The 22237-nt window shown below is 39.6% G+C and overlaps 1 protein-coding gene across 1 annotated transcript; it reads left to right on the top strand.

Annotated features, from left to right (window-relative positions):
- The first annotated feature begins 3574 nt into the window (after positions 1-3574).
- LOC100845189 (DENN domain and WD repeat-containing protein SCD1) lies at positions 3575-21613 on the top strand. The gene is made up of 31 exons (XM_010233639.2): positions 3575-3921; positions 5263-5356; positions 5494-5695; positions 5776-5917; positions 6029-6129; positions 6297-6360; positions 6540-6653; positions 7255-7475; positions 7986-8040; positions 8125-8214; positions 11210-11405; positions 12407-12524; positions 12608-12671; positions 12786-12830; positions 12957-13032; positions 13135-13208; positions 13287-13337; positions 13773-13930; positions 14430-14477; positions 15146-15203; positions 15281-15364; positions 15453-15684; positions 15797-15996; positions 16905-16969; positions 17631-17754; positions 17848-18029; positions 18125-18196; positions 18294-18454; positions 18576-18614; positions 19292-19500; positions 21224-21613. The coding sequence occupies exons 1-31, from the start codon at positions 3739-3741 to the stop codon at positions 21317-21319; spliced, it is 3618 nt and encodes a 1205-aa protein (XP_010231941.1). The 5' UTR covers positions 3575-3738; the 3' UTR covers positions 21320-21613.
- Positions 21614-22237: the final 624 nt, after the last annotated feature.

The following is a 22237-nucleotide window of genomic DNA, read 5'->3' as shown; positions in this document are numbered from 1 at the left end:
TGTAGGAAAAATACCGTCCACTCCATCCTCTTTGTAAGAATTCTACGTTTTTCCTGTGCACAATCAAACATCATCCAGGTCCTGTAGTTTTCAAGATGCCATGCAATTTTGACCTTGTATTTTTCCTACTCCTGCATTTTGGGAATCCTGTGAATCAAAAAGGCACGTAGCATTCGTTTCATAGGGATTGAGGGGCTAGATTCCTAAGGATTTGTTCCAAATTGACATAATTTCTAAGAATTCTACACATTAGGGGGTCATTCAGATCAAAGGAAAGCAAAACATAGGAAAATAGCAAAACTTAGGATTGTCACAGGGTGACACTTGCCACCCTAAGGATTTGTCCAACCTCATTCCTATGGAAAAAAGAGGTTGGACCTAATGTTCTTTTCCTCAGAAAACAAGGGAATTCAACGAGATTCCTAAGTATTCAATTTGCTTGTTTCCTACGAAACAAATGCATTTACAGTGAATTTTCCTTTGGAATCCTCAATCCTTTGGATTTCCCATGAATCCTATGAAACGAATGAGGCCTAGGTTGGACTTCATTTAAAATTCCTAAGAATTGAAGGGTGCATGACATCTCAATCCTCTACTTTTTTCCTATTTGTTTGATTTCAAAATCATACAAACCGAATAGGCCCGAAAGTCCTTTGAATCAACGGAGGCATTGATCCAGAGCCGTGCATGACATGATCATCAAGGTTGAGGCACAACATCTTTAAATCGAAACAAACACTCAATTATGCATGAAATAATCTTCATCTTATCAAGTGTAGAACAGACCATGCAAAAGTTCACATTCCTAGAGAGAAATCTGTAGAGAGATGAATGATTTTTGTAGTTATAAAAAATGTAACTACTACGCCAATGCATCCGAGACACAAATTTTTTGTGGTTTGTCAAGGAAAAAGCTTGTGCCCTTCCATGCTTCACTTGTATACTTTGACATGGTAAACTGCAAATTCAGTAATCGATCACCGTAATCTGTCAGGAGTAGCCCTACTGATTTGGCGCTTCTTTGTGCAGCAGTAACAACCTTCGGAGCATCATGGGGACAATGGTCAGTGGACGTTTGTGCAGCAGTAACAACCTTCAGAGTATGTTTTAAGTCTGTGAATCATCTAAACCAAGTTCTAAACGCTAAACGCAGATAAACCTGAAATCTCCTTTAAATTCTTAGGTTTGAATCAACTAAAGTCACCAACAAAATCAGCACATGAAACATAACCTTCCTAGCCCATAGCATCCCCCTTTTTCTAGTGGAGAACACACTAAAATAAATTAGGTATTAAATCACGGGTGGCAATGAAAAAAAAACATTGAATAAGAAAAAAAAAGTGTATCTATAATTTTACATACCTAGGATTATGTTCTTTCTTGAATAGCAACCTCATGCATTTGCAAAATTTAATTTGTACTTCAATGGAACTTTTCTTAGTAAAAGCATACGGAGATATAATATGCCGTTTTTATGCAAGCAGATGCTTATAGCCACCGAGAATTTTTTACATGAGGGTATCCCAAATCTTATTTGCTCCGGTCATGCTTCTCACACAATTGAATTCAGTCGTGCTCAAAGTGTTGAAGATGATGTCGGCACCCTTGGATTGAGTTAGTATTTATTCAGTGTAGCAGAAAACGGGGCCTCAAGCAGAAAAACCATCTTGGGTTACTTCCCAAATGTTAGCGCCCGTGACAATCATATGGGTTCTCAGTTTAAACTTTCACAAAGCATAGTCGAAGCCATCCAAGATAGGTAATCTACCATGCACCACTTGTCATGTACTCAATGTGAATCTTTGACCGACCAAAGGAGCTACGAAAGTATCCTTAATCTTGATGCCTTCAAGCTTTCATGTACACATAAATTTTAGGTGTCAACTTTGCTGATTAAACCAAAGCTTTGTGGGACTCTAATTTTAGAGACATACTAATTAAACTCATTAGTACCTTGACCATTTTGTCCTTAATCATTCAAAACCCATTAGAGACACTAGATGCACTTTTGCAATGTCTTACACGTATCACATTTCAACATGTCAACATATATCATACTACCTCCGTCCAACAATAAGGGATGTATTAGCTTTCCTTTGACCAATACTTTGACCATAAATTACTCTATTAATATATAATTATATGACATAGTTTCATATCCATTATGTTCCTACTTAAGGATATTTGCTTATGGTTATGATTTTGATCACATTAGTCTCATATTCATGAAGTAATTTGTGGTCAAAGGGTTGGTCAACCGAACCCTAATATGCCCCTTATTGTTGGACAGAGGGAGTAATTGGCAACCACATAACAATGGTTTTATGGCAGGATTGTTGGGTTATACCATCGCACCTCAAATGATTTGTCGCCGAACTAACGAGTAAGGATCAAATAACAAAAGTACAAACCTTAAATTCATTAGCTGCATGGAACGTACCATGTTGACTACACCAGGACGAAAAAGAGCTGGGAGACCAATATTCCACACATCACCGCCTCCACCGCTATGAATGTCATTGTCAAGGATACAAAACCTGATGAAAAGAAATACACAGTCTCCCAATACCAAATCGAAGGGGAACCGACAAAGATCACAAACTTCAGCGTTTAGGGTTTTAGGCGGCCACTATGCTCCGATATCCTTCGATTGCTTTCGTCTTACCAAAAATTAGAATGTTTCCTAAAAAAAGACCATTCTTTTTTTTTTTGAGAGCAACCATCTGGCTTTATTGATTCAAGAGATAAAGTAGAAAAGATCAATACACGAACGAACACAAATAACAAAGATACTCAACAAAACTAAAAACTTCATTGTAGTCCTTTGAAGTAAACTTCTCTTGATCCATCTTTCGCATCTTGATGCTTCTCCACGTATTCGTTGAAAAAATTGCAGAATACCATGCTTGCACAAGCTGAATTAATCTCAGAGGTTTTGAAAAGTCGCATGAGCCGCCTACCTCAAATAGTGAGAACCTAAGATCATTGAACGCACCATGGCCGGGGTCATACCCCTTGCAAGACAAGCTGTAAAACTGATTCTTCGTCGATGAATCAACAAGGAATAAGACCAAAAACACGAAAAGACGTGTCGTGAGAACCACTGACTCCATGGCATAGGTTGCAATGTCTACACCAGGACGATGAAGAAGCCAGGGCAGCAATCTTCTAGATGACGGTGTCTCCATCGCCAAGACGCCACCGAAAAGCACACAAAAACATAATAAAATAATGTAGCAAAACTTGATGCCAGACGTTGGTCCGTGGTTCCCCTCGTCTCTTAAAGCCAGATCGGCCGTGAGAGACGAGGGGAGCCGCTGGAGATTGAAGCTTCCTTGAAGAAGGCGGCGACGGCTAGGGTTTTCTACTAGAGTTTCTCCGCTGCAATATACTCCCTCCGTTTCTAAATATTTGTCGCTGTTTTAGTTCAAGTTTGAAGTAAAACGAGAGAGTACTTAAGATGTAAAAAAACAAGACCATTCAGTTAGCCAAACACGAATGGAAAAGAGAACCAAAAATTGCCTCCCAAAATTTTAACGGGCCAAAAAAAGACGACCCGACCCACCTAGCCTTGTCGCCTTCCTTGTTCCTGCAAGGCTGCAACCTTCATCACCTCCTCCCGTTCGCGCAGAGTGGAGAACATAGAGAGATCGAAGGAGACCAACCGCCGCGCCGTGGATCCCCCTTCCGGGAGACGGGCGGCCGGGCGCGCCGACCGCTGATCGGCAGCGGCGGGAGATGGCATCAACATCTCGGATCTTCGAGTACTTCGTGGTGTGCGGGCTGGGGCCGGAGATCCGAGCGCTTGACGGCGTCAAGGGCTTCCATGGCGCCGACGAAATGTACATGCCCGCCTTCATCGACCAGTTCCCGCACTCGGGGCACGCGCTCTACCCTCCCCCGCCCCCGCAGCTCCCCACCGTGAGTCGGAGATCCCGCCCCTTTCTGCTCACTGCCTCAATTTTCAATTGGTCCTGCGGCGATATGCTTCGGCACTCATCGTTCGAATTCTCAGTGAAATGGCCAAATTGGTGACCATTGCTAATTAATCCTGTACTGTTAGCATTTTCTTTGGCTGGGGCTGTTGGTGTTGCTAACTTCGAAATGTTTGATCGTTAGCTGTGAATTCGTGATGCTCTCGTGTGCTGAGTTCAGTATTGTATGCGCCATTTCGTACTCCCCTGTGTATTGGTGGAGGCAGAACTTATGAATGGCTGAGCAAATTGTAGACAGCAGCACTGCAACGTGGATTGTTGACCTGCAGTGTTATACCATCGTCTGCATATTTGCTGGCCTGCTTCTGATCACAGTGAGTTACTAGTCTGCTGCTGTTGCACCATGCCACTGCTTGCTCGCCAGCCTATACAGGGTTTGTTGATTCGATTTGTTTGGGTCTGATGTTTGATTTCAAGGATGAGCGTGTAGGGCTCCCAGGCCAATTGGACCAGTCTGCTTTATTAGCACACTAAACTACTAGAGGCTAACCTAGCTCTGCTCAGCAGAGATTTCTTCTTTGGACAATTACCTTATTGTCTCTTTATTGAAAGTCACGATGACAAGTTCAAATTCTTGCTAGCTAGGAAAAATGACGATGTAGCTAGGGAGCGCTCCCTTGCCGGCTTGTCTCTGCTTGCTTTCTAGGGCAAGTGCTCCGGCTTGCCCGGTGGTCTCTCTGCCCCTTAATGGGCTGTGTGATGCTATGTGAACTGGTGGAAGCAGGGAGCATCTGTGTGGTTAGAGATGATTGAATATGGAAGAATACTGTTACATGTGACGTGTGATTTGTGTAGGTGCATGTTGTTTTAGCATGTTCAGTCATATACTTGCTGTGTGACCTTTCTATAGAAGCACATATAATTTACACCAAACTTAGTTTACAGTGTAAAGTGAAATTATGCTGTAAGCTGTATATTATCAAAGCAACAAGTTAATGACACACAGGACAGAAAAGAAGGGACAGGGTGTGCTATGCAATTAATTTAACCATTATATGTTCTTTGATCAATGGTGGATAATTACATGACATTTTCCAGGAGTGAAATGTGAACCCCAATAAAATAGTGAGTTGAGATATTTGCCAGATGACTGAAGATAAAATATTATAATGGGAGAAAGAGGAATGTGAATGCTTTCATTTTATAATACTTTTTAAATGCTTGAGTGACAATCATGATACCATGTCTCTGTTTTATCCCTGAATCTGATTCTTTTGTTTTATTGTTGAATCTGAACCCTTCTATCATTCACGGGTGATAACTGCAGTGTGTTTTGCCAGCGGGAGTAAGAGTATACTCTTCTGGGTTGGACGCTAACGATGTCTCAACCTATCCACGCAGCTATCCTATAGTTTTGACAGGTATGTGATTAATCAGATCAATTGCTCTTGTTGATAGGGCATTTCCCCAACTTTGGACATGCTTTTAACCGTTCCAGTTAGAATTATTATTGCTTACTATATACACATAGCCTTAACTTAGTTGTCATTTCTTGTAGAGGGGGATGGTTCAAAAATTTACGTCAGTTGTATTGCATTTCGGGATCCAATTTGTGAAGATATTATTGAGGCCTACCAAATTCCGGTGAATTCTTTTGCTGATAAATGCATCTGCTTTGTGTCCCATTCTCCTAGTTTCCAAGTCCTTCGTGATGCTCTAGAGGAAATATTTGTCCTTTGTTTTTCTCCTGCTGGGTGTAGGTAAACTTTGTTGTTCATGTGCTTTATCTACTCGAGCTTCAACTTTTTCATGTCCTAATTTTTGTTGGCTCTGATTTCAGCAAACCTTTGTGGGACATAATATCCCATGTGGTGTCAAATGTTCCATTACCAACACCAGGAAAGGATCGTGTCTTGTTTGCCATTGATAATTGCCTTCTTTCTGTGGAAACCCCTCCAAAAGAATGGCTTCCCCATGCTGATGTGTGACTTCCTTTGCCATTTCTTCTTATGTTTCTCAGCCATCTTTCCAGTACCATTCTAGATAATTTTCTTCACATCCAACTAGTTATATTTCGCTTGCTGTGATTGCAGATATCCTTCCAGCCATTGGTGCAGTGTCTTGATGTTGATAAACTAATACAGCTCTTTACTGCTGTTCTGCTTGAAAGAAGGATATTGCTAAGATCAAATAAGTCTGTTGAGTTTTGCGATGGAACTTTTTACCATGTTTTTACATTATACCATCTCAACCTTAGCTCTGCATATTAGTTTGATGGAAAGAATTGTTATGCAACAGTAACTTGAATGCAGGAAGCCTTTGAAGTTTATCCTAAGTACTTCTCTTTTGTTCATAATGCAGGTACACACTATTGACTCTAGTTTCAGAAGCCATATGCCATTTAATATACCCAATTAGGTGGCAGGTATGTTTCTTTCAAATGTGTGCCTTTCTGTTCTCAATATTTTTAGTGGGATTGACAAAGTTGGAAAATAATCGTTGCTCCTGAGGATTTCATTCATATTTGTTCCCAGAAATCCTCATCATTGCACGTTATTGCTCATATGGTGTATTATTCCGAACTTACTATTTGTTGTGCTGCAGCATGTCTACATCCCAATAATTTTCTCTAGTGGGGTTGATTACATTGATGCTCCGACACCCTACATGATGGGACTTCATTCAGGTGTTGACACATCTACGGTGACAATGGATGGTGTAAGTTGCAACATTAAGATGTCATTATCCATTTTTTCTTTCTGTGCCTCCCTCTGTCTCTTGAACTTATGTATTACTTTTCTTTTATTAGTGTGAATTAGTCCTTTATGAGAGTGAAGACGGTGTGTGTGTGTGTGTGTGTGTGCAAGGTATCTTGCGGTGTTTTGGGAGTGAAAAAATTTGGTTGAAGTTATTTCAAGAATTTTGTTACTAGTATCTGCAGCCCGAGAGCTCAAAATTTTCTTCCAGATGTGTGGCTAATTTCCATGAGAACAACATGCTGATTTGTAACTGAACATCCACTGTCACCGTAGCTGATTTCTAGGTAGCTGTACCATAGTCTTAACATGAGAAGTTGATTTGCATTTCTGGGTATATATACCATATGCTTCAATATGAAATTCTTGTACTGCACATATTGAATGAATACATTTATGACCATGATATTGCACTATCCATCCAAGTTCTTCTTAGTTAGTTTTGCCAACCAATGTCAACTTACCTTATCCTTGTTAGCTATCTTTATTTTTTCTCAAACTGTACCACTGCGATGCATCACAATGATGTGTTGATGGTAATGCATGGCTGCTTGGGATTGCAGGTAGTGGTGGTTGATCTCGAATATAATCGGATAACGACCACGGAGGAAATTCCTCCTATACCAGAAACCGAGCTTAGTTTCTTGCGTGGTGAGATACTGAAACTACTACAACCCAATGTAGTGAGCATTGATTACATGAAAATCAATCTTGGCAGTATGGGTGACCATTCTATAAGGGCTGGCACAAAATCATGGGGACAAGAGCATGATTTTCAGCTTAGGTAATTCTGTGCTGCCTTTTAACATTTACTTTGTATCTATGCACAATTACTACAGGCTAATTAATACAATGTTTGTGCAAGTGTAATGATGATAGGCCTAGTATTGTGCTAGCACTCAGCCACTAACACTCAATATAGGCCTAGTATCTTAGACAAGAATATGTATAAATAAGTTAAAGTTTAATTATATCGCCTGCACAAGTGTATATACACACGTGAGTGGGGTCAGAATCACTGCATGTAGACTATTCTCAATCATGCAGCCGAGCATGATAAAATAGTTGGAAATTGAGAGCAAAATGGAACATGTTCAGCTCTATCAATACTGAGTTATAGCTATTTATGATGCATGGTTTGATTGTGAATTAACTCCAAAGACTACTCTGGGTCTTCATACTACTATCCTGCAGAAATTCGAAGTCCCGAAGTCATGATTTTTGTTTTAGTACTATTCTGTTCTCCATTGGGCATCAAGGGAATTGTTTTATTAGTTGATTTTTGTGTGTGCAGGATGATATTCTTGAGATTCTTTGCACAGATTATGAGTGGTTACCGGAACTTCATTGTAAGCCATCCTGTCTAATAAATATTCTGACTGTTATTTTCCTACTATCTCTTTTGGTGGTAACTCAAGAGGTTTGCTTGTCAGGATAATGCTCTACAAACTGGCTTCAATTCTCAAGCATTTCTTAAGAAGCGTTCTCGAGCAACTAATCAGCCTGTCGAGTCCATGTCAATGGTATGCTTATGGTTCCTGCATTGCCTCTTTTTGGTTGCCTTGTTATGCCTATGTGTTCTATCCTTATATCATTGTGATGTTGTCAGGATTGGCCATTTACATCTTTATATATTTGATGAATGAATGAAAAGATGTCTTCAACTTTAGTTATGTCTTTTTTGAACCCTAACGTCTAAGTGGTGATATTGGTCTCTAAACTTTGGATATGAGTCCAAATTTTTTCCCCTTCCGTTAATAGAGTTGCATATCTATTAAGTTTCTGTTCGCCCGTTTACCAGTGCTCAGAAGATCTTTTGGGCTTACGTCCGAAGTTCAGGACCAAAATAATGCCCTCATTAACTTAAGCCACAAAAGACCTGACCGTGAACTGTGACTCTGATGTACTTTACCAAAATTCAATCCTGTTATTATCAGAGGACGCTAAGGTCTTTGATAATGGCCATGAATGATTTGTTTCTGGAAGCTAATTCTAAGTCAGATATGAGGGTGCGGTTAAGTGCAATCCTTGGTCTACTCTTATTTATACATACTATCATGGTGTCCCATGTCAGTTTTTTTATTTGCTATTGGATCGATTGGTTACGTATTATTTGAGCGGGGTAAATGGAATTGAAGTTCGGATCATCGGAGCCAACACTTGGTTTCTATGTTGGATTATCTGTCATTTAATTAATTTGTACGCGACATTTAGATTAGTGCATACGATTTGGTCATTTCTTTATACCTGCAATTACATCGGTACACGGAATTAGCGTATGGGTAGTCTTACCGCCCTTTGGTTTTTATGTTAGATGATCAGGCATCTGTATGTGAGATTATGCTTAGACCAGTTATGAGAAAGTCGCTCATTCATCTGTGCTTACTCAGCATGTTGGTTGTGCATGATATAGCACATCGGTATACATAACTAAATATTGGATTGTGAGTGTGCCACCAATTCTTTGTACATGAGATTAGATTAGTATACAAGCTTAAAGTTTGGATCGCCAAACCGGCTTATTTGTACATAAGACGGTCTCGTATGTACGTGATACTACATTAACATGCAGAAGTAAAGTTTTGGTAGCAGTGAGCCGACCTGTTGGTCCTTTGCACTGAGCTGCTGTTTTTTTTTTTTTTTTTTTTGCAATAATAGATCAGTATGTGAATATAAGGTAGATGATACTTACGGTGCTATATATAGAGTCGCACAATTTGACTCCCAGGGGGGCCAGCCGCGCCAGACCCGTGAGACCCAACAGTCGATGTAAAATTATGTTGCATGCGGCTTCCGGTGCGGGTGGAAATTGGACCAGAGTCAGTCGTTGTAAAATTACGTTGCATACGACGTAAGCTCCTCTGTCCACACACGCGCATGTGCAACACAAAGAAGTGCGACATGATATAGTCGCATGCGACATAAGAAAGTTACGACCGACGTAACTATTTTGGAATGCGACGTAAGAAAGTTACGCACATGCTGCTCTGTCTGGCTTGGTTGATGGACCTGGTGGCGGAATTAGTTATTCTTGACCCTGGTGGTCTAATAGAGTTTGTACATGAGTATGGACCGTCAAGCTGAATTTTGTTTGTACATTAGATGGTGGTGGAGGAAGTTCGGGGGGAATCACTCTATTTTCTTACATCTAAGTCCCTAAATTGTTTTCCTTCAACTCTTCTAGCTCTGCCAATGCTCATGTACATGACATTATATTGATTTGTGGAAGTACATTTAATAGTTAGGAACTTCTAATTCATCCCTTAATGTAAGCATGTAACGCAAAATGTAATTATATTGATTTGTGCATCATACGGTATATATTCTATCTCAAACATAAGAAAATTCAACGAGTCCATGTGAGATACTTGCATCAGCATATAGACTATAGATAGCTAAGTAATCGTAAGATTTCTCTTGGGCTGGCTTGGGATAGTCTGGCAATTCGTAGACTCATAGGATTGCTAGACGTGTAAACGTAGAAATTTATCCTGAACTACGGTTAGTCAAAGGTACCTCTTTGCTGAGATCTTACAGTTATGCGTTACTTCAAAGATGGCACACCAAATTAACAACCAGATGTTTTGATTTTTGTTGGATTTTCTATCATAGCTCTCTTTTGTCTGGTTAACCTGTCATGTAGTTTTAGTACTGTACATAATAGACTAGGAATTGGCCTGAAGATAAATAGAGCTATATGTCACTTAAGCTGTTTGTTCTTTTACAATTTGTGCAGTGTGCTATACAAAGTTCATCCTCCAGAGAACATGGAAGTTTGTTCATGCTTTATTATGATCCTTTCCTTAACTTCGGAAGTAACTAATGACCCTGCCGTTTGCAAATAAGAACCGTGCACCTTATTCCCTAGTCGCATCGGCATACTTAGATTTATATAAGAGTCACGAGCAACAGTTTTGCACAGGCCTAAGTGCCTAACCTACTGCTAGATGGGCTTTCTCGACATATTTACAACATTACATCTAACACTCCAAGTCTTGAAATTTGGTACTTTGGTTCCTTCATTATTTACCCATTGACCTATTCAACAATCTTCATGAGTCTGCTATTATGTGCATACAGACGCACACATGTTTTTAGAAAGAAATATGCGGAAGCTCTTTACCATTTGAATTGCAAAATTTATAGTTTACTTGGATTTCATCTGATAATAATGGTTACCGAGTGCTTTGGTGAGCGATAATTGCTATCAGACTTGTTGATCCTAGTGTAGAACTCAACGATTTCTGACTTTTGCTGATGCTACGTGAGTTATATTTGTTGCTCACAATAGGCTATCTGTTTTATAATGCAACAGCTCTTCTAATTTAAGTACTATTGTTGTGTATACCGTACTTCAGTTTTATATTTCCTTGGTAGACTGGTAGGGCCTAAGCATATACATAGTTAACCAAAGAGTACCCCAACCTTATGTTATGTGTCTGTATTCTTGACACTGCTGTTGTATATCCAGCTTGACCATATCCTAACAAACTACTAAATTTGATGTTTGTTTCACAGATTATGCAGTTCATAGAGACTCAGGGATTCTTGGATTATCTTGAAAGATGCAACAATTCAGAAGAATACACCAATAACCTTCTGGATAAGTTGCAGGATGCAACTGGGAGAGGACAAAGCCCTCTGGCCATATTTCCTTCCCATGTTGCTGATCCTGAGATCATAACAATAGCTGATTCTGAGACTGTAGGTTCAGGTACTTATCTACCTTTTCTTTTTTGCCTAACACTTACTCCCTCCATCTTATTGTCACACTTATCTCCGTGTTTTTAGCAGTTCAAACCGTATCACAGCAGTACTAGAATATACAGCTTAAATATAGTAATACTTCTAAAGCCATGCACAATACATCCTAGCAATTGTGTTACGTGCATTACATGCAATGCACGTTTACGCAATATATATGACGCAAGATATACAGTTACAGACACATGAAACTGAGATAAGATGTAAAGGCAAGTTATTTGGTAAAAGGAGAATAATAATGCAATTAAGTACTCCCTCCGATCCAGAATAAGTGTCGTTGATTTAGTAAAGTTGTACTAAATCAACAACACTTATTATGGATCGGAGGGAGTAGCTAATTGGAGCTTGAGTAATTAGGAGGTTAATTATGCAACTACAGGGTGCAAGGTTCCAACTTGTTTTGTCATCTATTGGATCCATTTTATGGATACTCTGGATTGATTGGATCAAACATAACTCATGCTTTTTATATTGGTGTAGGTAAATGCACTACTCCATGTTCATTGTGACATTAAGTGATCATACTTGCTTTAGAGATCCTTTTCCTCTCCATTACTCCATCTTTACTGTCAGTTGGGTCATGTTAGCATCAGATCACCTGAGGAACATGCCCACTTAGAATTATGCAGATAATTCAGCATTGCTTTATTGGATCTTATACACTATGGTGTATGTGTTGGAGCTGCAACTTGCAACTCCTTATTCCTTGGGTTGCCTCACACAACCCATTCAAGAACACAATATACACAGTGGTTTTGGTGTTGAGCTGTCTCACACAGCTCAACTTTTCTTCCTTCTCTATATCTCTGAAGGAACCATGTAACTATTATATTTTCTAACCTTCTCCATGTTGAGGTTTATTTTGACTCGTAGTACCTGGGGCGTGAGGCTGATTTAGTGCTGCGGTTTCATTGCTTTTGGAAAGATAATTAGCCATAAACTCATTTGCAGAACCTGGAAATAGACACTGTTATAAAAGTTTTCCAGCAAATGCAAGAACAGAAGATCAAGAAGAAAAACGAAAATCAATTCTAGCATTAGCTAGTGGGGCTAGTAAGCAAGTACCAAGGTAAGATGACACACCTGTAATCTTTTTCACTGTTAACTTTTTCCAGCAACTATTTCTGTATGTCAACTGACGTGTCTTTTCAGCTCTCCCGCTGTCCGAATCAATGGAGGTCCAAAGGCAGAAAGCCTGAGTCCCAGAGAGCGGGCGGTAAGTCAAGTGTACTGCTTTGTAAAATAATTTTTACCTTGTTTCTGTTATGCATTGAAGGGCAACTTTTCTTTTCTTAAAATAATAATGATCGCACTTTGATGTGATCTACAGGCTGAGAGAGAAAGGATGGTTCTGGATATAAAAGTCAAGCTCCAGGTACTGTTGATGATCTAAACTATGGTGAAAGTTACTGTTATCATGAAAAAGTTAGATGCATATAGAATACAGATTCTTGCTGCATATATAAACAAATTATAAGTATTTGCATTTTTTTGCCTTCAGGGCCTATGGCTTCGTCTTCTGAGACTTGGGGCAACAGAGGATCCTCTTTCATCATTCGAATATGGCACCATTCTTGGTATGTTGAAGTTTCGGTTCGAACCATAATAGTGGCATTATGCAGCCTACTTATCTCTAGATTTTTTAATCGCCCAACATAATTTCCGTTACCTTTTTGCAGCTTTGATTGAGTCTGATGCGGAAGGCATCGGAGGGAGTGGTTTTGTTGAATGCATCAGAGAGCACATTCATTCGGTAATCTGAATTTCATAACTAGTGAATATATACCTTATCACTTTCTGATCCACGCCATGTATAACTTCTACCTTATAGGGTTGGCAATGCCGCTTGACTGATGAGCAGTTTATTGCTGTAAAAGAGCTGGTGAGTCTTCTTTCTTATTTGATAGCCCCACAGTTTGCATATTATGGATACTGTTTTTTTTCTTTTTCAAACGGTGATCCTGTTCAAGCCAGTGATTGACATGATACTAGCTGGCTAACACGACGTAGGTAAATCAGCACACTAGTTGTGATAACACATGAAATGTATTCCATTGCTACGGAAATTTGACTTGTGTATCAGGTGGTGGTGGGTACTGTCTTTAGAACACAATATCTCATTACAAAAGATCATATTTGTGATGCTGCATCCAGTTAATTATTACTAAACTATGGAAGTTACGTTAAGCTTCTTCTTTTACAGCCTTATGAAACTTGCGCGTTTTGCATACATGCAGAACTAACAATATGCTTATGTTATTTGCTTCTTTGTTGTGTTCATTCTTGAAAAATATCTCATCAGTCTCTCTTCATGCAGCTTAAGACGGCCATAACTCTTGCCAACTCCCGCGATGATGTGTCAACAATTAGAGATGCTCTTGAAGTTTCTGCTGAAATGTATAGGAAGGACCCAAACAATGTTCAAGACTATGTTCAGCGTCATCTATTATCTCTATCAGTATGGGAGGAGCTTCGGTATGTCAAGCTTTCTTAAGTTGAGATTAATGTCCAAATGTGCAATCCATTTGCCATGTCAGTCTGTAATGTACAAGTGTTGCCACATTGTCCTTGAACAGCACATTAACTTGTCATTTCATCCAGCTTTGTTTTGTACTAGGTTCAGGGTGTGTATGATTTGAATAGAACTTTGGGGGCTTGAATTGACAGATAGCATGTAGGTTCAGTTCTTGTTTTAAGTAAAAGAAAAGGCAATTCTGAAAAGTGAAGAGAATAAAATAAGTTACGTGAATTCAAACAAATATTTCCTATCGCGAATAGCACAATTACTCGTTGGCCTGTGTGGATCACGTTCCCTGGAGTATGTTCAAGTTTATCAGGTGGATCACATTATTGAGTGGTTTCATAATTGATGGGAGATCCAATCGCCCTGCTTCTGTTTGTTTAGGTTTATTTCCATGTATGACTTTAGTGTCTGTTTATGATGTGAATATGATACATGGGTGTTTCTTGGCAGTTTCTGGGATGGCTACTTTGAATATTTGATGGAAAACTGTTCCAACAAGTAAGTTTCTGAATTTTATCTGTACATGCCTTGGCATCATGCATTGGTATTATTTGCTACTCCCTCCGTCCCATATTATTTGTTTAGACAAAGTTGTGACGCTTAATATGGGATGGAGGGAGTACATAATAGAGAGTAGCCAGATACTATCGACGCAGCTTCAAAATGTTAACCATAAGGAACATGTTACATATATATGGTTTTGCAATGTGTGTGCAAGAAAAAACTATAATTTTGCCTTCTTATGCTTTCATGTGCCTTCCGTACTAAAATAACCATGTATTGATGTACAAGATTTGTAAAATTACATCAAGTTGGTTGAACTGAAACATGGAAAAATAGTTTTTGTTGATGCCAATGTTCATCTTTTTTCTGTCTGGACAAGTTTTTTGTAGTTATAAATTTTCAGTAGTACCAGTGCATCTACTTTGGGGAAAGCTCCTTTTGCTTATATTTGGCTGTGTTCTCTCACTATCTCAACCGTTAAATGTGCCTGGAGATTTGTGCACATTCTCTCACCTACCAGTCTATGGTGAGAACATGTGCACACTTTTCAAGGCACATTTCATAAATGAGATGGTGGTAGCATCCACCGATACAAGCACAAAATCCAATCTCTACTATGCTATTATATGTTATCTTATCTCTTTTATTTTAATATTTCTCAGGTCAACAAATTATGTAACATTAGTTACTGCACAGCTCATTGTCATGGCAACTCACATGGTACTTAACAGGTTCTTGTATCCGTTGTAAAATAATTGAAATTTTGCTATTCTGACTTCTCGTTTTGTCTAATGGAGGCTGGATTGGGACTACCTGATATTGATTCTTGGAATATGATTGAGAAAATAGCAGAGAGAAACAACTTGGGTTATAAGCAGCTTGTGAGTCAAACTAAGACATAACAATGCTGTTGATAATTGCCTACTTTAAACACCTATTTTCTAATTAGTGTTTTTTTACTTCTGTCAGATCAAACTTAGAGCATTGCTCACACATCTGCAACAACTCCGTGTTGGCTATTGGGGGGCCCCTGTAGGAAAAAACCAACCACTACCTTCATATAGCATGGCTTCCCCTCGGGCGCTGGATATATCTGATGAAAGCGAACAGCCTGCTGAGGCATCTGTGTTAGGCCGAAGTTGGGTGCACAGTATGTTCAGTAGGGACAGAAGCTTAAGAGCTAGCTCCTTCAACCGAGCTAGTACGTTTTCAGCTACTCCCACCTTTTTTCCCGTTGAGAACTACGTAAAATATATATCATCTAGGCATCTCCAAAATCTCTCTAATATGACTTGACAATGGGATTATCTTAGGTGATCCAAAGGCTGGTGCTACCGCAGGCAAAACAGACCTAGCTGCTGCGCAAAAGAAAACTCAAACAAATATGAGGATCCTTAGAGGACACACAGCTGCTATCACTGCGCTTCATTGTGTAACAAGGAAAGAGGTGTGGGACCTTGTTGGCGATCGTGAAGATGCTGGATTTTTCATCAGTGGGAGCACAGATTGCACGGTTAGCTTGTGGCTTCATGCTGCCATAGTTATTTTTATTCAATTGTTGCTCTTCATTCATTTTGTAATCTATCACACCAACACCATATCAGGGCCAAATTTCTTTGATTTGCTGTGATGTGTTCTCTCTGAATTTTGCTAACACTAAAGTGTAGGATGTTTTGCAAGTAAAAGGAAAATGAATTCTGACATTATCATCAACCTGCAAGGAAAATTAGAAGCACATTGCATTAATCAGAATCCTTTCAAAATACCATATATGGTTTTACTTGTACTTTTCGTTGACAAAAACTGGTATATGGCGATGTTAAAGAATATTTGTTTAGAGATATGGTTTCGAAACGTGGCTGTAATTGGGTTTGAAAATGAGAACTGGCTGGTTGTCACCTACAACTCAGTTTTCATCCAGTTTACAGAGAATCGGATTTCAGCTTCACGATGGATTATTCCTGATAGCTACATTTATCCTGGAGGGCTTGTAATTGGCTGGTTACTTCTGTATAGTCATGTTGTGTAACACTTTTTGTGCTTCAGCCCTTGCATTTGTAAGTTTAGCAATATGTGGGTGTTTGTACTGTTAGTAAAACTGTAAAACTTCTTTGACTATTGCAAATAGTGCTCTTGACGAGTCGAGGGTTTCAGTAACATCTGTGTAATACTCATTCATTATCTTCAGTTCTCAGTGCTACCATCTGCTTACATTGTTAAAATTGGACACAGATGTACACCTTGTTTAGAGTTTACTGTTGTATTTTATGTTGTCATGTATTTGTTTGTCTTTTTATGTTATAACCATTTCTTCATTCTCCATATGGCTATGCTACATTACAATGAAATCTCTTGATCAACATTTGTGTTTATATATGTCTTTAATGTGGGCATGGAGTGATACTTTGATTCTTCATGCAGGTAAAAGTTTGGGATCCAAGTTTGCGTGGTTCTGAACTTCGAGCAACGCTTAAAGGGCATACTAGGTAAGTCATCGAGATTACTAGATGCAGCGGTCAATCGGTCAGCTCTGTGAATATTGTATTATCACTTAATTTTGATCCTATTGTAGTTCAGCATCTACTGAACTACTTAACTATAACTAACTAAAATTGATCATTTTAGACGCGGTAATAATGCTGCAAGCAGTACAACTTGAACCATCTTAATGAGTGACATGGGTTGCATTTAATGATTTCATCCCTTATATCTGCCCCTGTCAAGCATAGTTCTGGTATGGTTAATGTTCTGTTTATCCTTAGCCTTTTCTTCCTTTTCCTTTTATTTTGCCGAGAATTGGATAAGTTCTACACCTTTTCTTATTAAGAAAAGAATATCCATGCATAGGTTCCTGGAAGAACGTTGTGCTCAATCTCACACAAAGTTGTTATGAAAAACATAGGACAATAGTAACATTAATTGGATGAACGATTTTTAATTAAAAAGTGCTGTGTAAGGTGTTTTGTGTTTTATGGCTGACTGATACGTTCATATTAGTTCTATGACTACCTGACTTAGAGATAGATCATGTAGTTTTGGTTGGTCTTTTTTCTCTCTAGAATTATTGTAGTCTCCAGCGTCTTTTACTTGGCCACTACCGAAATTCAGTCTATATTAACTGCTGTTCACTTTCTTCAATTTTTGCAGGACAGTTCGAGCAATTAGTTCAGATCGTGGCAAAATAGTTTCTGGAGCTGATGATCAATCTGTCATAGTCTGGGATAAGCAAGCTTTTATGCTTTTGGAAGATCTAAAGGGCCATGATGCACCGGTCAGCCTTTTCATTAATAGTAGTAACTTATGTTTCAATGTCTCCATGCCCAACCCTTACTAAGCACATGTTCATGCACAATTGATCTTATAGGTCACTTCTGTTCGGATGCTCTCAGGAGAACGTGTTCTTACTGCATCTCATGATGGTACTGTAAAGATGTGGGATGTCCGGACTGATGCTTGTGTTGCTACTGTGGGTCGTTGTCAAAGTGCAGTTCTATGCATGGAATATGATGACTCAACTGGAATTCTGGCAGCTGCTGGGAGGGATGTGTATGTACTTTTTCAATTTGAAAATATTTTTGATGTTTTAATTTAATAATTATGCAACTAGAACCATTCTATTTCTGAAAAGTTCATTCCATCAGGGTGGCACATGTCTGGGATATTCGGTCGAGTAAACAGATGTTCAAGCTTCAAGGGCATACAAAGTGGATACGGTAATGTGTCTCTTGGACTCTTGAGCATCCACACATCTTGAACTGGCGATTTCGACCTGTAATTTACAGATGCTGACGCTTTTTTTTTAATATAAAGATCAATGAGGATGACTAGGGAAACGATAATAACTGGTAGTGATGATTGGACGGCTAGGGTGTGGTCTCTTACCCGGGGAACATGTGATGCTGTATTAGCATGCCATGCGGGTCCTATACTTTGTGTTGAATACTCACCTTCGGATAAAGGAATTATCACTGGTATGTGGCCATTGTTTATTTGCGATTTATGGGCTGAGCTCTGCCAAAATTATTCAGTGTGTACTGATTAAAGAATTCTCCTCCATGTCACATGTATACTGATCCTTAATTAATATGCCAGGTTCCTCTGATGGGCTTATACGTTTTTGGGAAAATGAAGGTGATGTCTTATGGAGCATGAAAATATTTCCATCTCTTTTACTTCATTTATTGTTGTTTACCTTGTTTAGGAAAAATTATGTATGCTCCCTTATTGTTTTGAACCTTACACTAGGCGAACATAGTATGTATCAGTCGAGACTCGAGACTAGAGATAGTAAACCGTGTTACAGCATGAGTTTGCTTATTTACTGAGGATCCACATGAACCGATGACAGAAGTAAAGTTACATAAAATTGGAAATAGCTCCTTGCGGTTGCAGCGGCATTCCTATGCACTGTACTATTGACTAAACAGTAGCATGAGCAGATCATTGACTTCCCCCACATGTTGGTATTTGTTATAGTTCACTTTGTACCAATCCAGTGTATCGTGGAGCTTTGATTGTGAGTGGCTGCGTATTGACTGGAAACCGCAAATGTGGTGGAAATATGGAAACTCTTTGGGTTTGGGCATGAAAACAATATGAACGTTTCGCCCAAAAAAAAGTAAAGAAAAGATTGTAGACTACTGTATCAAATAATTTATTTATGCTCTTTACCATTAACTGATCTGTTCAATGGTAGTTATGGTTTCAAAGTTTATCTAAAAACTTATGACTATGTGTAAATAAATAATATAATTTCAGATGCGGCAAACTGGTGGCTGGAACTCATGTAATTTTGATTTCATTTGTAGGAGGAATAAGATGTGTTAAGAATCTGACACTTCACTCGGCATCGGTTCTGTCCATTAGTGCTGGTGATCACTGGCTAGGAATTGGTGCTGCTGACAATTCTATGTCGCTTTTCCATCGGCCACAAGAAAGATTTGGAAATTTCTCAAATACAGGATCAAAAGTTGCAGGATGGCAGCTTTATAGAACTCCCCAGAAAACTGCCGCTGTGGTATACATCTCAGTACTTTGTTTAATTTATTCCTTGCTAACATGTTTGCAGTATTGATTGATGACAGCACATGTTCTTATGTTCTTTCGAGAAGTTGTCATGTCAAATTCAAGAGTAAATGACACAAAACCCCAACAATTAGTCATCTGATATCAGAAAACTACAATTCTTGGAAAAAAAATAACATGATCACAAACTAATTACTAACATAAAACCTGGATTGTGAGATTTGGAGCATTTGACAACGAATCTGACTGGTGGGGCCGCAGGTCAGTTGCCATATGGCAAAATAAACAAGGACCAGAACTGAACCTAGGTGATGGCGTGATGACTGTAGGGGAGGTTGAGTAAATTCCATTTTTTACCCCCTAATTTCAATCTTTTGACAACAATTACCCCATTTAGTGAAAATTCTCTTATCTTACCCCATTTAGCGAAAGTTGTACCAGATTTTACCCCATTTAATATTTTGGCCCCACTCACCCAAGAACGAAAGAAAAAAAAGGAAAGGAAATTTGTACCGGACAATTTTTGATCAAGATAGCTAAGCACACTCGAAGCGTAGTTTGGTTCGCCTCAGGTAGAAGGAAGTGAGAAGTCGAGGTGAGTGTCAACTGCGCGCGTCTACTGGACGTGAGCAAGCTCGGGCGGGCAGCTGCCCTGCCGGGACTGGCGCCCGACAGCGTGCGGTTCGCGCCGGCGCCAGAAAGGATGGCCGGGAGCCCGGGATCACGTTCGACGCGGCCACGGCGACGCTTACCCTACCCATTCTACACCTCGACTGCAACACGGAACCTGGTGGTCAAGTGCGGCCGCTGCTTAGCTGTGGGCGGCTGTCGTGCTATTGCTCATGACGACGATGCATGGATGCAGACCTTCTGTATTGTCCATGGCTGCAAGCGCAAGTTTGGCGGCGTGCTCGGGATGCCGCAGCTCACTGCTGGACCTAGAGGAGGACAGTAGTACAACTCCATCGATTGATCGATCTGTTTTCAGTTCCATGCATGCATGGTTGGTTAATTGGTTAATTTTCACAAGGTGAAATCGTTGTGGTGTTGGGTAGTACATGTTCAGCGATTAATCAACCTAATAGTCCATATATGCATTTGCTTGTTTGCTTGCTTTCGTTAAATGGAGTAAAATCTGGAAAACTTTTGCTAAATGGGGTAAAACTAGAGAACTTTTACTAAACGGGGTAATTGCTGTCAAAAAAATTTGAAGTAGGGGGTAAAAACTGGAATTTACTCGGGGAGGTTTTCACATTGCTGAAACCAAATCACTTGACTGGTCTAGGTCGGTCCGGTTCACCTTTGTTCAGTCCTGGTCCTGGTTTATTTTGCCACGTGGCAACTGATCGATGAGCACAACCACATAGATTCGCTGCCAAATGCCCCAGGTCTCACAATTTGGGTTTTGTGACTGTTAATAATTACTACCTCCGATTCAAATAAGTGTCGCAGTTTTGAACTAGTCTTGAAAAGAAATTAAAACTTGTGGTTTTCTGATCATCCCCAATTGTTTAGGTTTTGTGATATTTACTCTAAATTCAAAGAGGATGCTTAATAAATTAATACTCCCTCCGTTTCTAAATACTTGTCGTTGTTTTAGTGCAAACTTGCACTGAAACAGTGACAAATACAACGGAGGGAGTACATCACAGTTGCATTTGCCCCCTTCTATAAGGGAGATTATGTTTAAATATACTCTACTTTCCTTGTTATAGGTGAGATGTATAGCATCGGACTTGGATAGGAAAAGAATCTGCAGTGGTGGTCGCAATGGACTTCTTCGGCTGTGGGATGCTACCACAAGTATCTAAGTCATAACTAGGATATATGTTCATGTAAGGCGATTGCCCTGTGGTGTTGTATGTCAGTTTTGTTTATGGTCCTCTTGTAGAAATAAGAAAGGAACTCTGTTCCATCCATTTTGTAATCCCATAAGCTGCAGTGATACTTCGTGCCGAATTTTGTCTATATTGAAGGTCTAGATTACCATAGCCTTCGAGGTAATGATCTGGTTGTATTTAAACAGTAGTTTTGTATGAAATATGAGGAACTCGCCAAGTTTTGTGCTTCTAATTGCTGAAAAGAGTTAATCCTATTGTTGAAAACAGAAGTATATTTCAATGTATTGAAGGGGCACATCACACTGTTAACTGTATACATAATCAAACTTAATGGGAAAATGTATAAGATAGTAAAGTCAAGGTGACATCTATTCAAAAATTTACTTGTCAAGAAAAGAGAGGTTAAATAAAAAAATGCATCAAGAGCCGAAAATGTATAAGAAATGAGTTTCTTGGTGCTGCAAATCTCAGGAGAAGGTTTGATATTAAAAAAAAAATCTGCACTGCATGTGCCCATTGTTCTTCGCCACTAGATTTGGAACCTTATGGCAATACCAACATTTCGTGATGAATGGTGCTAGGACATGACTTTTGAAGAGACTGTTAAGCTGATTGAGAAGTCTTTGCCGGCTCAATCGTCCTCATCGGGGAGCGGGAGGCGCTGCGCCTCCGCATGCCCCTCATCCATCTTCCTCTGGTTCTCATTAATTCTTAGCTTAGAAGCCCCGCACGAACTCCATCTTCCTCCGGTGCTCCTTCTTAGTTTTGAATTCTACCTGGCGGGGTGTCTCCTCGGCGCCGGTGTTCAGTGACGCCTTGCAAATGTGGAGCACCAGGCGCTCCTCTTTTTACTCGTCGGAACCACGCATTCAATATCATGGGCCGACG

The sequence above is a fragment of the Brachypodium distachyon genome, chromosome 2 (assembly GCF_000005505.3).
Source record: "Brachypodium distachyon strain Bd21 chromosome 2, Brachypodium_distachyon_v3.0, whole genome shotgun sequence".
Lineage (NCBI taxonomy): Eukaryota > Viridiplantae > Streptophyta > Magnoliopsida > Poales > Poaceae > Brachypodium > Brachypodium distachyon.
Note: the sequence above shows the minus strand (reverse complement) of the source record. Positions and strands in the feature narration are given on the sequence as shown.